Raw genomic sequence first — 17,378 nt, forward strand, 5'->3', positions numbered from 1 at the left:
TACGTACATGACATGACATCTCATCTCTATGACCACGACGATGATCTTGATGATGAAAATGATATGACATTGTGACCTTTGTCTTGCCCTACTTCAAGTGTCACATTGATGGATTGACCTTGTTCTGAAGAAGGCAGTACACAGGATCTTAATACAATGTAAACTCTATTTGATGGGGGGGGGGGGGGTTCTTGACATTTTACGTGCAATCGTTTATTATGTCAGTGTGGGGTGAGTATAGATAGCTACAACGGAATGCAATGTATATAATAATTCAATCCAATGACGACACGTTTACATCAGGTGCATTTACACCCGTGGTCTTGCTTTAACACAAACATGGTATATCAATTTTCATAACTGCTATTTTTTGTGCCTGGAGTTGCCATTCAAAACTGAATAATGAACTCGAGACCACTGAGCTGTTATGTATGCGTGTTTCATTCTTGAGTATGAAGAAAGTTTTATAGCATTATACTATCAGGGAGACGATAACTCCCTTCAAAGACGTTATATTGTCTCTGTACAACTTGAATCACTTTAGGTTCATTTTTATTAGCAGTATAATTACTTTTTTATATTATTTTGAATAAATAAATCCAAATTGGAATGAAAGCTGTCATACTGAAAAGGGTAATTACATTACAAAAAAAGTTATAACTGTTCATTTACATGCTATTTAGTCGATCTAGAGATGTGAATTGTGAAATACTGCACACGCACACACGCACACACACGCACGCGCACACACACACACACACACACGCGCGCGCGCGCGCGTCATACAGACACAGACACAGACACAGACAGACATTTCAGCATGCCTATAGCACTAATGAACCCTAGATCGGTTGTACTAATAAAAAGGCAAATTGACATCTAACAACTTGCTAACATTGATGCCCAAGTTATTCACGTATACCTTTTAATAGTACATAAAAGTTTATAATTATCATATCATTATAGAAAAAGAGAGTTTATAATACAACCATATTCCATTTATCGGAGAGATAAAACATTTCACTGTTTGACGTCGACCACTAGGAGTGCTGTTCACGAGCCTTTTTAGGGTTGGAAGTATTATAAATGGCCAGAATACTTGGGTATCGTAGCCTGGGGACACTAAGCTACCACTCATTTCCGTGTTTCTGTATTTTTGTTATTGACTACAAATAATCAAAACATGCCACCACAACAGTACTTCTAATCATTAATGTCTCATTCTCGCAAGCCAAATCTGACACAGACACAGACATAGACATAGACACAGACATAGACACAGACACAGACATAGACACAGACACAGGCACAGACATAGACACAGGCACAGACACAGACATAGACACAGACATAGACACAGACACAAACCATGTTAGCAGGTGCTGTAATAGAGGCTGCGGTTTACTTGTAACGGTGAGACCTCTCTCCTCAACACCTGTGATATTACGGGTATTCCCTTTAAGAGCCACCTTTTTTAGTATACATAATTTGTTCACGGCTTTGTGCATTGCCATATGATCAGCAGCCATCATGACCACAATTCAGCCTTCACTTTGCCAAATCTGAGGTGCCTTCTTGCGATCCTTACGTTTTGGATTTGCTGAAAGGCCGGAGTGTAAGATACGTCATGTCGCTCTGCCCTCACCGGCCTGCTCTATCCGTGTTTGACCAATGTGTGAGGGCGCCCCATCACAGCATACCTTGCAGACTAATTATAGCAGGGCTACAATATAAATACTTTTTCCATAGTTCAAACTAGGATTTTGAAGTGCCTTTCCATCGTGTGTAATTTCCACAGTATGAAAATCACAATAAATATTCTAAAACAATTTGTATAAGTTGACCCAATGTAGTTAATTTCACACAAATACATTTTTATTATAAATGTTATTACTGAGAACCAATTGCTGTTTATTTCATAAAGGAAAGTAAAAGATGAAACTATGTTTGATACTATATTGTTCATTAATACAGTGCAACAAACTCAATGTGTTAAAAGTCGCTCTCAAGGAACTAGCTGGAAAGTAAAATTTGACAGAATTTTACAAAGAGGTACTTATCAAAGTTTGCTGTACTAAATAATTCGTGCTACATGATTATGTTGACATGAAAAGATTTTCAAAATATTATGTTTGTTCTATAACTATTGTTGGAAAATGTTGGAAAAAGGCAAGCAACGGACATTGATGTAGTGACATTCACAGTAGGGTGGTGTCTCTGATTTCTCCCATGACAGCATATCACCTCATTGGTGTATCTTTATTACAGGGTGGTCACATAATGGCGATCTACTCTAATCTAATCTAATCAAAAATCATTCATAGTGTGCCAGACTCTAGAATCAAAGTACTGTTCAATGGCGCTAACAAAGGACATGGTCAATACACACAAAATGATTTTTTAAACATTTGTGTCATTAAAAGTGTTTAGATTTTATGATTTCTGTACGTCTAATGGCAAAGAATTCCATAGTCTACGCATACAGTTTGAAAATGTGTGACTACCACATGTATTGGTCTTGGAAGTAGGAGATTCTTTTTAGCTGAATGAAGAGACTGCATCTGTGTCAGAATTTGTTAATACTATGATCCACTTGTGTACTTGACCACGTTGAGCACCAATCGTTTTAGCCTGCGTCTATCTTAGTAGCCAATACCTTGCTTTCCACAGCAATAAACAAGAGTTATCAGCAAACAACAATATTCAAGAGTCCATGCTTTCTGAATTTCCTGTGTATCATCAATGCCACATTGACTGTCATGATTCGCGAATACAATCTTCCATGTCATGATTATGTATTGGGTACATCACTGTTCACCTGTGTTGATAGTGTATTGAGTAGTATGTTTATACACCTGTATTCACCTGTCTGGTTGACTGACAGCAAACACCCTTGCAGTTTTGTCACCTGAAGCTGTTACTATTGTATTTCCATCCCTAGGAAGTGAAAAAGATAAAAGTTATCACTTTCCAATATTCAGAAAAAATTGTGCAACATATTACGTTATGTATTTATGTTAAAAAAATTAAAATATTCACAGTATACCTAGAACTTAATTACCAATCTACTTACCCACCCACTCATTCATGGTATTCACTCAGTCAGTCACTATTACTCAGTCAGTCAGTAAGTTACACACTCACTCACTCTCTCAGTACGCCACTTATTCACTCAGTCAGTCACTCAGTTACTCGGTCAGTATTTCAGTTACTCAGTCACTCACTCAGTCAGTCATCCACTTACTAAGTCACTCACTCACCCATCCACCCACACCACAAACCATACTATGAGTCACTCAACTAACTACATATGAAAGTTGTAAGTTATTGTACAATTCTTAACTTACCTTGTGACTGCCATATCTAATATTTCTCCCATGTGGCCGATCCATTTAGACATAACCTGTCCAGATCTGCCATCCCATAGTCTAACCACACCATCTAAACATGCTGTATATATCAATGGATTGTTGTGATCCCATTGTAGTCTCACAATGCCTGCCTGAAAAAATTTCAAAAATATGAGTCACAATGCATATGAAAACTGACATATGTTAACTAATGACTTATTGTTATACCACAGCTTTCAATGTCCCCAGGAATTTCTGATATCATGGTGATATATTTTACACACTGTATTCAATTGTCAATATACATTTTGTTGTTGCATGCATGTATGCATGGGCATGTGTGTACCTGTGTGTGTGTGTGTGTGTGTGTGTGTGTGTGTGTGTGCATGTGTGTGATTGTGTGATTGTGTGTGTATAGAGTGTAATTTCAATCTCTAACAAAAGTAATTTTAATGTTCTTATCATTCTTGACAGAATTGGTTGATAAGTGTATCGGAAGCAGAATCCATATTGTGATGAAGACAAAGAGATTGTAGGCACATTACTTAAATAAAATTCTGTAATTAGTTATTAACATGTTTGTTTACGGCAATGTGGTTTAGGTAAACTTACATCATGTTTGCACTGGTTTCTTTTTATTTGTGTTGGAACATCCCATACTCCCACTACTCCATTCAGTGATCCCACTGCTGCTAGTGGCAAACTGTAAGAATGTACAAATTGTTATAACATGACACAAATTGCAATCCAAAGAAACTGTAAAAAGGGATAAACTGTGTCAATTCTAAACTGTGGTCACTATTGTTGGTACCTTCAGTTACCAATACAGAAACCGATATTTTCAGCTATGGTAGACACAAACTAACACTATTGTTGTTCTATATGGTAGATTACACAAGTGAGTGATAGTGGACCTGGTGCTCTTGCTGTGCAGCTTGTAATCAAGATTGTAAACATTGGAATTTGGAAGTCTCCAAAACTGTACACTGTCAGATACATGTATTGGAAGTCATCACAGAAGCCACCCTATTGTGAATACAATTAAACTAACATCCATTCAGTAGGTTCTCTCAATATGCCACAACAATAGTTTTAGTATGTGAATATCTCTGTTAGCTAAACGCCTGGTTTCTGCTGTCATGTATGCAAGCATAACACTGGTTGTTGATGTTTGGGTAAACAACAGCAATTTTATTTGGGCTGTATGTAAAACCTAAAATCTACCAGACTTCCATTGGTATTATACTAACCAAATTGAGGTTCAAAGTATGTAAATGTACACACTCTTGAGCAGATTACACCCTCTGTTATCCAAGTTCCCAAATCTTAGCAAACACACTGAACAATATATGGATATGGTTATTACCGAGTCTCTGAAGTCCATTTGCAATATATTTGGTTTTTGGGTACCCCCTATTGAAAGAAAATGAAAGGAAACTTTACCTTTTACAAAAACCAACAGCTTCCACTGAGTTAGATTCTTCTTCACTAGCTGGGGGGCCTGCACCAAATGTGGTGATAACCTGCAAGAAGACAGGGGAGGTGGTAGTTGTTAGAAGAGCATGAAATGGTGTATAACCTCCAAGAGGACATGGGGGAGGTGGTGGTTGTTAGAAAGGCAGGAAAGGGTAGAGAAAATATACAACCCCATTCAATAATTGTTTATTTTGCATTTGAAGTCTGAGTGTGTGTAAAAAAATAGTGTCTCATGAGTGAAACACCAAGGCCTCTTCATTTATTTATCAGTTTTTTGTTCTTCAACAAATGGTGTCTAATTAGTATGCTGTATTATTTTTTTGATATTATGGTGTTCTATGTCTGTATTACATCAAGAGTTTGATCCAAAATCTAGCTTCAGTTTTAAGGCATATAGTCCCTACTTTAAAAAACTGTTCAATTTTGAATTAAAGAATCCGGAGACAGGTGCCTTACCTTTCCCGTGTTGCAATTGAGTATTTTGGCAGTGCTGTCTGTAGATCCAGAAATGACCAGAGCACCATCCCCATGGCAATCTAGCGATGTGATGCCACCACCATGCCCTGTATGACCTGAAAAAAACAACAAAATTTTTGTAATCTTACAGGAAGTCTTCTAATAAAACAAAACTCTTTAGTATTCACTACCATAAAACTGACATGCATTGTGCATGTATGGCTTGTAACACAAAGAGAGACACAATTCAATTCTAGACTGAAAATACCAGAGAAATAACACACAACAGGATCTTTTACCCAATCACATTGGATAGTGATACTTTGTATATATTGCTGTTCTTTTACAGTGCAGTAGAAACAGACTTCTGCAGAAAAAATACACATAGACTTGATGATTTGAATGGGTTCAGTTGTTTACTTTCCAACATCTTAACTTGTTTGCTTAGAACTACACCCCCCACTCTATAACTGCATTTGAAGTTGTTTTTAAGTGTGTAAAAAATGATGCGTTTCATGAATGAAACACCAAGACATCTCCATTTCTCCTGTAACACATCAATATACACTGTAATTTGTTTTCTTCAGAGTGAGGTCAAACTCGATTAGTTGTTTTGTCAACTATTTTTGTCCTCATTTCCACGTCTGCTCATTGACAAAATAATATCTATTTTGTTTTTCACTCAATTTTTATAGTTTCAGTTCTATGATTTTTAATCTAGTGGAAATAAAGTATTATTATTATTAACATCCATCGACAGATTAAAGTCACAATGAAAGTTTTAGTTTGTTTTATGTCATTGCTTGTTGAAAGTGATCTCGCTGAGTAATACTTACCAGAAAATGTTTGCACTGCCTTTGTTTCTTTCAGATCCCATATCTTGATAGAACCGTCTTCATAACCCACACAGCACCTTTTACCTGAACAGGATTAGAACCATTACAATAAATATATGAATTGATAAACTGTTACAAATAGTAATGAATAATTTAAGGAGGAAAGTTGGAAGATTTGAGGACCTTCTGTATGTGTGAGGATGTGTGAAAAGTTCTATACTGAACTTTGTACAAATACTGTTAAATGCTACACATTCAAGAGATTTAACTTTCGAAGAGAAATTGGCTGTTTTTCCTGGACCTATTTTTCACTGATTAAGTAAGGTATGCATGATGGTATGTATTAATAGAATAGAATAGAACAGAACAGAATAGAATCTTTATTGTATCTGTTAAGAAAACTACCAGTACATTTCTTTATTGGATTTTCTGCATCGTGTTTGGTGCTAAAACAAACTAGTAAATATATTTATAAACTAGTGTAATAATAGTTAACAAAAATAACAAAATAAGGTTTATACGAAAGTGTAACCTTTCGGTTGGATAAATGTAATGTATACTATCTTTTAGCTCTGTATAATGTCTATGAATAAAATGTATTATAATTTATAAATGGACATTATTCATTTTAGTGGAAAACCACATCAATGAAAATAGTGAAAATAAATTCAAAGTGACAATTTAGTATTCCCAGCACTCCCAAGTTATCTCTATTCAGACACACTGCTGTGACTGACTTACCATCTGGCATCAGTTTTCCGATTGTTGTCTGACATTTTGGACCTTGCATAGTCTTGCATTCTCCACTTGGAATCTTCCACATCCATACATCCCCATCAGATGTACCTGCTAAAATAACATGTGCGCCATGATGCCATGATAACCACTACAAAAGAATTGGGATAAAAAAAATGGTTAGACCAATAAATAGCATGAGTTACAATTATGATGAATCTTAGGAAAATCTTCAAATAAAACCTCTGTAATCACATGTAAATGCCATAAATGCTACAAACCCTTTTGTCACTTGTATTTTAAATCAACCCACTTTAATTTGTGCAGCAAATAAATGTAAGTCTCAATCATATGATGGCCACAAAAGCATGATAGTACATACTATTACATATATTCCTGAGATTACTTGCACTGGTGTGTGTGCATACTAGTGGTATTTTCACTGCAGTGTAATACCAAAAAACACTATTGCACACCTGATATGTAAATGAGGATGTCTTTCGCTACACACAAAATCATGTGATCCGCTGTATGATTTTTATGATTTTTATGGAAATTTGCCTTTTCAGATAAACACATGAAATAATATTAATAGCAGAACTTCTTGCCATGTGAGTTCCAGTGTGGGTACTCAGGGGTATTTCCATTCATGCTTGCAGTGTTTCCTCTGCACTTTCACTCACCACGTTCATGAAAGTATGGGAGCTGAAAACACTGCAAACACTCATACAAATACCCCAAGTATGCCACACTTACACTCACGTGTCATGAGGTTCTGTCGTATTATGACTTGTGATCTCCTAATTCTCGGTTTGTTTTGTTATTCAAAGACAAATAAAATATTCAAATATCACTCTAGACTTATTTATTAAAATAAATTTTGATATGACTTATAAGGAGATGTATGAGTCTTTTATGAAAATAAGATGGTATTTAATAAAGTGGCCATAGGGATGAGGATTGCATATTTATTTTTTATTTATAAAACAATTTTATTTGGCTTCCTAATTGAAAAATCGATGTGAAACAACATATGCAAAGTTTTTGTTTGTAAATTGCATACACGTACAATAACAAACTTTTTATATTTGAGCTTTTTGCAATGTACTGAGTTACAAACACTGACTTGGTCAATTTGGCTTCACATTGATTTTTCAATTGGAAGCAATAATGAAATTGTCCTATAAATAAAAAATAAAAAATAAATACCCAATCCTCGTCCCTATGGCAACCTTAAGGTTGTGTGTAAATTAACTGAGTTTTTACCTCCAAATCAGAACATTCAAATGACCAGATCTCCTGTCTGCTTGCTATATTCCATACTTTGATGACACCACCCATATCACCCGTGGCAACCATACTGGAATCATGGGAGAAACCAACACATGTCACTGAATCTTTGTGACCTGCAAACAGAATAAATTGTCATAAACTCTAACAGACATAAACACACACACTTGCGTGTAAAAACTGACTACAGACATGCACAAACTGACTATAGACATGCACAAACTGACTGCAATTCAGTACATAAAAATTGATTACAGATACATGTATGCACATAAAACCTGACTAGACATGCATATACAATCTGACTACAGCCCTGCCCATACAATCTGACTACAGCCCTGAACATACAGTCTACACACATGCAAATGCATATTGACAACAGACATGCAGATGAAAACTGACTACAGCCCTGCCCATACAATCTAACGGCAGCCCTGCACATGTAAGCTGGCTACAGCCCTGCCCATATAAACTGACTACAGCCATGCACCTATAAATTGACTACAGCCTTGTCCCTACAAACTGACAACAGCCATGCAAATTGATGAATGAATAGCCATTCAAATATTACTGCCTTCAGCTAAGCTCAAAGTAAAGTGACATCTCTACAAAGAAACTATGTAATATACATACCTGTGCATTCAAACAGTTTTTCTCCTGTGGTAAGATCCCATACAAAGGCCCTGTCATCTTCTCCTCCTGTGACCACTAATGAACCAGTCTGAGGGTCAACATCACATGAAAACAAAGATGCTACAAAGTAACAACATCACATGACAACAATTAAGATATTAAGCAAGTATAATTTTGCATCTCAATTTGTTGGTAACATCGTTTTTCTTTACTGTGCTCCATTAGCCTGTTTATGGCGCTGACAGTATATAACATTCAACCTCTCGTAAACAATGTTTAATTGTAAACAGGCTAGTGCCCAGTAAAAGGCTATTACATAATCCTGTGATGTGTGAGTACCAGCATTTCATGTAGGGTCCCCATATGACAAATGTAAGTCATACAATAGTAGCTGAAGGTTGACTGAATTAGCCAAAATATATCAGGTAAATTATTTACGTTATGAGTTCGGAACTATTGCGAAAAAGCTGATGAGTCTCTTTGGATCTAAATACACATAGTTTTGTATACCGGAATGTCCTTTGAAGCAGATTTCAGCATCATCATGTAAGTCCTCGGATTCAGCCATTGCTACATCTTCATCTTGGTCTCCATCATGTTCAAGATCAATGTCACCAAGGTCATCAGCTACATCATCAAGGTCTGTCATGATAGAAAAGTAAAATGCTAATTGTACATACATACATACATACATACATACATACATACATACATACACACATACACACATACACACATACATACATGTACATACATACATACATACATACATACATACATACACACATACATACATACATACATACATACATACATACATACATACACACATACATACATACACACATACACACATACATACATACATACATACATACATACATACATACACTGAACATGTATTTATCAGTGACTTACATTGATACAAGTTCATGCATACTAAGGGTCTCTACAAAGCAATGCACTACCGTAACCATCATTGCATACCTTTATGCAAATGAGTGCATAATAGTTCCTTGTGCATAAAATCACATGACTGCACACTATGCAATAATTTAACAGAGCCATGTGAAACTTGGAGTGCTGAAGTGGATACTCCAGTCAATTTGTTGTGTCTTCATCTAGTTACACTTGTTATGGATAATGCTTGTATGTGAAAGTCAGTGAATACCATAAACATTGGTACAAATACCCTGAGTACACCACACTTGCACTGTGATCATACTTTCATGAGTGAAGCAAGAGGAGCAGAATGTATGAACTTCAGATCAACTCACTGTACCCGAAGACCGATAGGGAGTACTCGTGGGAGCACATGTCGCATGATTTAATGTTGGCAACTGATGTCACAACAAGTCTAGGCCAATTGTTTTCGGCAAATACAGATTGGATTTCATAAGTAGGACAACTTTAAATACAATGTACATCATCAAACCGCTTTAGCCGTTCATATGTTGAAAGAATATGGATAGAAAATCTGTGAAAAATCTATTTTGAACACGAGAAATCGCATGTAAGTACAGTGAGGTCATACCAGAAGTACCATACTTAGACTGACTCTTGTAGTTTTGACTTGTGATTGTGAAGTTAGTTTGCCTTTCAATTTAGGTAAATTCTATTATAACATCATTCAAAGGTCTTTCACATAGAATTTTGTTTGGATTCAATAATTGTTGTTGTGTACACATTGTCAGATCAAGTACCAATTTTTTATATCCCAACTGTGGCTAATGATGTAAAAAATATTTTTGCCAGGGTTGAGTTTGATTCGCCAATGTGAATGTGGCAAATAGGCAATGTGAACACAGTACATGTATTACTGGCCACCTACTCAACATCTTAAAGTGTACATGCAAAGGTACATACTTTTTTTCGTAATTATGTTTATTTTGCCATAAAAATAAAGGAAATCGGGTTTGTAATAGTACAATATAATTCTAACACGAGAAATTGCGCGAAAAATGAGGCACTCTTGGCTCAGCCACAGAGCACCTTCAGGTAAGTACCTCTCATTTGCATATGGATAGGACAGGATTTGGAACTTTATTACGTCACTTCGGGAACACAAACGCATTCGTCAGTGTATCTTTACATGTAAAGCCATTATGGTCGAACCAGAAGGTCAACTTCAAAACCCGTTTTCGCCAGAACCCGACATTGAATATTAATCAGATTCCTCAAGCGTAGAGCAATACACTCCAGCATTAACATCTGATGGTGTGATTTAGCCAAATTCATTCGAACCGACCGCTAGCAGTAACGATAGTTCCTCTGGTAGTGAATGAGTATGTCCTAGTGAAGCCGTGTTGTTTACATACAGTGAATGCTGTTATCAGCTCCTTTGTTGACATAATTATTCAATGGGTGGAAAACAGCTCCTGCAGACAATGTAATCGAAACGAAAATTATGTAATATTTCCATACCCATCAAACATACAGAGAATGATAATGGCTTCAAGAGTTCCCCATAATATTCTCTCAAGTTGTTCAAATGTAGCATGTGTTGTAACAGTACATTCAATCTATGACCATTCAAAATCTTCATGAAAGTAGACCCACAAATTCGTTTGAGCAGAACGTTTTGTTGGATAACCGTCCCTCTTGAAAGCTATGTGTACACGTACGTACTTTATTTCATTTTTTACTGCGTTCATTACCATCCACACAGTGACATGAAGTGGTTTCATCTTCTTTCAAAGCACGGCCCATGTTCACAGAAGCTGGCCGTACTGTGGTGTATTGTCTCCGACCATTTTTGTTTGAGTTTTTTATGGATAGACATGTCTTACGTTGTGGAAGTTATTTGACCTGGGAGCGTGAAGCTTACAGTGCTGACTGTACAATGTACTTTGCTGTGTCCATCCACTTTTGACATGTGATTGGCATGACACAGTAATTGTTCATGTAGACAAAACAATGGAAACAAAAATAGCAACATTATAATGAGCGTTGCGTCTTTTTACTTTGATATGATTCCGACGATGTATGTGATGTATCACAATGAAAACGATCGACTCCCAGCAACATGGAAATCAAAACATACAATCGGACTACGCATTGTTTAAAAACAAATGCTATCGTAATGAAAATATTTTATAAAGCTAACTTGCTTTCTTTAAAACATCATTTCAAATTATTTTATTTGTCTTCCTTTTTTCGCTTTGATCATGGCTACACCGGTGGCGTGGAGAACCCCGGCCCCGGTAACATTTACCGACTTTCACTGTATGGTGTCACTGTCCAGTTTTTACGTGATTTCAACTGCCTTCACCCATTATTACCTACTCAATTATATCACTCGGAAATGTGTGTAGGGTGATGTTTCACTGCGGGTGCTGCCGACAAAACACCAAGGAACCATTGTTGTCGGAAGACTAAACTGGTACACCACAATATGTACAGTTACAGATAATACTATATGGCAAGCGTAATTAGTAATTCATAAGTAAACATTACACAAAGGCTTAGAAGGCTTTTGTAACACGTGGGACCTCGACACCTTTCGTGAGCTGGTTGCGGTGCCGAAGTTAGTCGAAGCACAGGGGATTAAGGGGGCAAGTATTTTTGCGACTTTCTTGCCAATGCGCGCAATATTTAGAGGTATGAATGCAATTTCATTTATTTTTATGGCAAAATAAACATAATTACGAAAAAAAGTATGTACCTTTGCATGTACCTTTAATCACATACATTACTACATTTCACTCTAGTACAACTATTACTACAAAATCTTGACACTCACGTCCTTCAGCATCATTGTCATCCAATTCTATAATTTCTTCTACTTCGTCTTCATGAATACCTTCATCTTCAAAGTCTGAGATGTTGTTCTCATCCATTTTGGAATCTTCCAAAGTTAAATAAACACTTTGTCTACACAAAAAGTTCTACACAAAAGGAAGAAAGTGAATATTTATTTTTCATGAATTTACAGAGATACAATTTGGATGACATTTACTTTGTATCTTAAATGAGGCAAACTGGGGTTGGCTTAGCTGCAATAGAGTCAGTTTTGATTTTGAGGTGCTTTTTTCCCCTGATTTTGAGTTTTTTTCATTCCATTGTTTAAACCACAGACAAGAATATTCTTGTCTGTGTTTAAACGCAAAACAAACGTCAGAATTCCTGCAGGGCAAACTCTAATAGACAAGATCACGCTGCAAAACGTGAGCGAGATGTCAGCATACTACTCGTTTCAAAATGCTTTTGACAATTTTCACAGTATTGGGGTACTTCTGAACATTTCTTGGCTCTTGAAGGCTCCTCCCCGGCCCCCACCACCACCACCACCACCACCACCACCACCACCACCTTCGTCATCATCATCATCATCATCATCATCAACCTCACCATCACCATCATTACATTGTATCATCATCAATATTATCTGCATGTTCCTATCATATCTGACCACATCCCTAATGCTGTACAGTTGGTTTGACATTACAACACGAGTAGAAACAAAACAAACCAAAGAATGATAACGTAAACATGTGTACAACCTGATCGATCGACACGTAGCCGTCGACGACACATAACGTAATTATTAATATGTACATATTGAACTGGGAAAGGTCAATAATTTGCTCCATTAAAAAAATTTCTATCTTATATCAGTGGAAACATTAACTTTGGTATGGAGAAATATATCATTGATGTTTACTGACCTGAGTTCAGTTGCGAAATGCTTTGAAATGCTACAATATGCAAGTCACTTTTGCGGTGAATCACGCTTTGTATTTTCACGTGGGCGCTGCCATATTGAAAGCTACCTGGAATTGTGGGAGTTTTTCCTTCCTGTTTCAACCCTGGTCGTTGTCGAAAACTCTAGAATACAACGGGAAAGGGATAATTTGTGTCTTCAGTGGTCGAGATCGAGGTAAGGTTGAAATACCAAAACTATGTGGAAATGAAACTAAATTCCTGGTGTATGTGTGAAGTCACGTAAAACTCTGAGAAAAGAAACAACAAACATATTTGCTTTTATTGAGGCCACACCAAGGTCAATGAACGCAGACCATCACATGCACACGGAGTATGCAGGCACGATTGTGGTCCTCATGCTAGTCAGAACAGAGTTTTCGAGTTTGATACGTCGAGTCGAAATAAAATGGCAACGCTAAACAAAACTACCAAGATAGCAATCGGCTGGTAAGTGGCGGAGATACTTTACGTTGTGAAATAATTGTAGTGGGCACGCACGGTGTTGTATAAAACCTTCATGATTGATCATGATGATGATTTAGTAATTTACGTAAAATTCAAGCATGGAAGTACACTGTGTTATACTTCTATGATCATACGTCACGGTCTACAAACATTTGTCAGGCCACACTTACAGTAGAATACGCATCTCCAGCCTGGGCTCCATGGTTGAAGAAAGACACACAAAATGTAGCTTCCCTTGAGAAAGTTCAAAGACGTGTAACTGAGATAATAACATAATGTCATGGCAAAACATACACTGAAATAGTGAAAGCTTGATATGCTTGCACTTACAACACTGGAAACTCGGAGCATCAGAGAGGACGTGATTGAGGTCTATAAAATATTGAACAGAACAACAGTGACAGTTACCATGACAATGAGTCTGTAGACAGCATCAAGAGGACACGATGATAAACCTCAAAAAATATCCACAAAACTAGACAGACACAAATATTCATTTCTTGTTCACATTATAAATGAATGGAACACTTAGTCAAACCATGGATGTATTAGTCTCACTAATACATCCATGGTCGAACCATGTAATCATGTCAAAAGACACAAATGACTTTAAGAATAACAATGATCTGCATTTTGCACGACAAACAGGATCTGAGGGACTTCATTATCCATAGATATTTCATCCCTTAATCAACAGAACTGAACTGATTTACAAGTACATGTAGACCTCCAATTTCATACACTGTCCTGAAAGTGAATTGTAGTCTACATGTAGTGCTATTTGTGGCATCAAATCTCAAGGGTAGCATCTAGACTAAAAGTGAAAAGACACTTTTTGTACTTACTCAGTGTTTTATTTAAAGGTAATTCAAAATGCTCACATTCACTATCGCTAATTTGCTAGACGACATGTTTGTGAAATGCATTCTGGTTTTCAAACTTTTCAAAAGCGTCTGCAAACACCTTAAAATGACCCTTTTTCAGTCACTTCCCTTCGGATTTACTTCGAGAGTTTTCGGGTATTTCCGGTCCCACCTAGACCACAGGATTTTATGACGTCATAAAGAGACATGGATAGCACGTAGCCAATGGCGAGCGTAGTCACTAGGTGAACAAAACTCAACAGCATTGTGAAAAAATACATTGCTAGTGGTTGTAACAGACATCAGTAAACAAAAACTACACTCTACATGTCTTATTAACCAACATTTACCGATATTTACTCACACTTTCTGACTAATTGGCAGTGTCTGTGGGTATAAATGCTAAAATATGATCTCCCCATATTATGGCAAAATAAATCAAAAACGGCTAGACTAGATATATATAAACACTTGTAATGTCGCGTGTTTCACATTCATTGACTTTTATTTATCTGATTTTTTTATTATTTGCCGACAAGAAGCATTACGATACCGTGGTGACGTTTGACGGCATCCCCGGGCCAAGGACGGCATTTTAGCCCAATCGTACTCGCGTCGCCTTTTGAACAGTGCATTTAACAACAAAGTAAACATATTTCATCTCGAATAAATATACTAGCTATTAGAATACCAATGGGAAACTTCAAGAAGGCGTATCGGGACATGTGCCACAATATATTTGTTGGTCCCATAATACACTAATTGATTCGATTTGCTCCGAGCATATGGAAGTACGCTCCGAGTCATTTTATACGTTTAACTGTCGCGCAAAGAATTGCCCATACTGGGATAATAAAGATCTATTGTATTGTATTGTATTGTATTGTACTCTAGTCACTTGTGAGCAGTGTGCCCTCTAAGCCAATTTGACGCACCACTGATGCACAAATCTACTACTAGCCTGACATACCAAAATTTGATACTCCCCTATCTCTTTCTATGTGGTGACAGATTTTATATTTTGACTCACAACAATAAAATTTGGCTATCATTAGAGGGTGCACACTGCTTGTGAGCTAAAATACTATTTAAAAATGGTCATAATAGGAATATATATTTAATACAAAATAATGTGGTTATTAGGTATTTACAAATATTCAAAAAAAATACCATCATTGATGAATGCTCCAAAAAAAACGACAGTATTTTTAATTCCTTGAATAGAATATTAGCTCACAAGTGACTGTGTGTTATATTGACTTTGCAAAATATTTAAATTCACTGCATATACATATATCTCATGATGTTTATATAAATTTACTAACCTGGTCAGAAAAATTGCAGAAATACTTAATTTGGTTATTTTTGAGTGAGTGAACAACATCATATCAATTTGAGATGTGCAACAGAAATTGGTGAATTATTGAATGACCGAGAAAACAAATTTGAAAGTGTCTTTGCTCAGCTTGGTGATCCTTCATTGGTCAATGTTGTACAAGTCAGATAGGCTACTTACTTTTGTTTGTTTGCATATTTTAATTTGTAGGGGAATGGCCATCACGGCTGCAGTTGTGTCATTTGCATTCGCCAAGAAACAAGTGGATAAGCAGAGAGTTGAATCAATGAAGAGTCGGAGAAGAATGCGAGATTCTAACATTGGAGATTATCAACCTGAGAGGTTTAGGAAAGACGTGTATGATTACACCAAAAAGACGTAATAATTTCAACTGTGTTTTAATGCAAAATTGTGTGAAACATTTGATGAATGCATCTGTGTTGGGGATCCATGTGAAAGCTGTACACATTGTTGTCTTTACAAGTCTGTTGAAATACAAATGGCTCGAGTATAGCAGATTCACAGGAAACACCTGTGTTTGCAGACAGTTAAAAATTTTGTGTGTATTACACAAGGACATCGAGAGGAAGAATCCAGGTGCCGGGGGATAGAATACCATAAGGATACAGGACATTGATGGCTTAATGCGAATTTACTGACAAGTTTTTAGTCATAAATAAATGAATTCATTGTACTTTCCCCAGCGTTATAATTTATGAAAATGCTGTTGAAGTTCAAATAAATGAGACAACATTTTTGTGTAGATGTAAATGAATATTAATAAAAATTTATCGTTCACAAACATGTTTCCAATCAATTATTATTGGTACAACCTGACTAGACTGTCTTGGTACAGCCATGATAAGACTGGCCTGGTACAACCATGATAAGACTGGCCTGGTACAGCAATGATAAGACTGGCCTGGTACAGCCATGATAAGACTGGCCTGGTACAGCCATGACAAGACTTTCCTGGTACAGCCCTTATACATGTACAGCACTGACAAGACTCTCCTGTACAGCCCTGTATGAAAGACTCTCCTGATCCTATTATAACCCTAATATGGTACGGCCTTCCTGGTGTAGCCCTGACAAGACTTGTCTTCATAGATCTTCAATGAGGCTGTCCTTGTACAGTTCTGACAAGATAGTCCGGATATTTTAATGTCAAAATAAAGATGTATATGTACATGTACAAGTTTTTCTTGATACAGTTCCATTCACATGTTGTATT

The 17,378-nt window shown here is 36.6% G+C and overlaps 2 protein-coding genes across 2 annotated transcripts; one reads left to right on the plus strand and one right to left on the minus strand.

Moving 5' to 3' along the window:
- Window positions 1-1,892: 1,892 nt before the first annotated feature.
- On the minus strand, window positions 1,893-13,535 carry LOC144450749 (angio-associated migratory cell protein-like). Its single transcript, XM_078141452.1, has 12 exons — window positions 13,444-13,535; window positions 12,519-12,663; window positions 9,287-9,418; window positions 8,777-8,896; window positions 8,120-8,259; window positions 6,860-7,004; window positions 6,119-6,202; window positions 5,283-5,398; window positions 4,794-4,873; window positions 3,963-4,053; window positions 3,348-3,502; window positions 1,893-2,937 (listed from the first exon to the last, which is right to left on the minus strand). Exons 2-12 carry the CDS (start codon window positions 12,613-12,615, stop codon window positions 2,862-2,864), a joined length of 1,236 nt encoding a protein of 411 aa, XP_077997578.1. The 5' UTR covers window positions 12,616-12,663; window positions 13,444-13,535; the 3' UTR covers window positions 1,893-2,861.
- A 62-nt stretch (window positions 13,536-13,597) lies between these two features.
- LOC144450829 (uncharacterized) lies at window positions 13,598-16,905 on the plus strand. The gene is made up of 2 exons (XM_078141568.1): window positions 13,598-13,927; window positions 16,355-16,905. The coding sequence occupies exons 1-2, from the start codon at window positions 13,887-13,889 to the stop codon at window positions 16,524-16,526; spliced, it is 213 nt and encodes a 70-aa protein (XP_077997694.1). The 5' UTR covers window positions 13,598-13,886; the 3' UTR covers window positions 16,527-16,905.
- The last annotated feature ends 473 nt before the right edge of the window (window positions 16,906-17,378 follow it).

This window comes from Glandiceps talaboti, chromosome 20 (genome assembly GCF_964340395.1).
Source record: "Glandiceps talaboti chromosome 20, keGlaTala1.1, whole genome shotgun sequence".
Taxonomy (NCBI): Eukaryota; Metazoa; Hemichordata; class Enteropneusta; family Spengelidae; genus Glandiceps; species Glandiceps talaboti.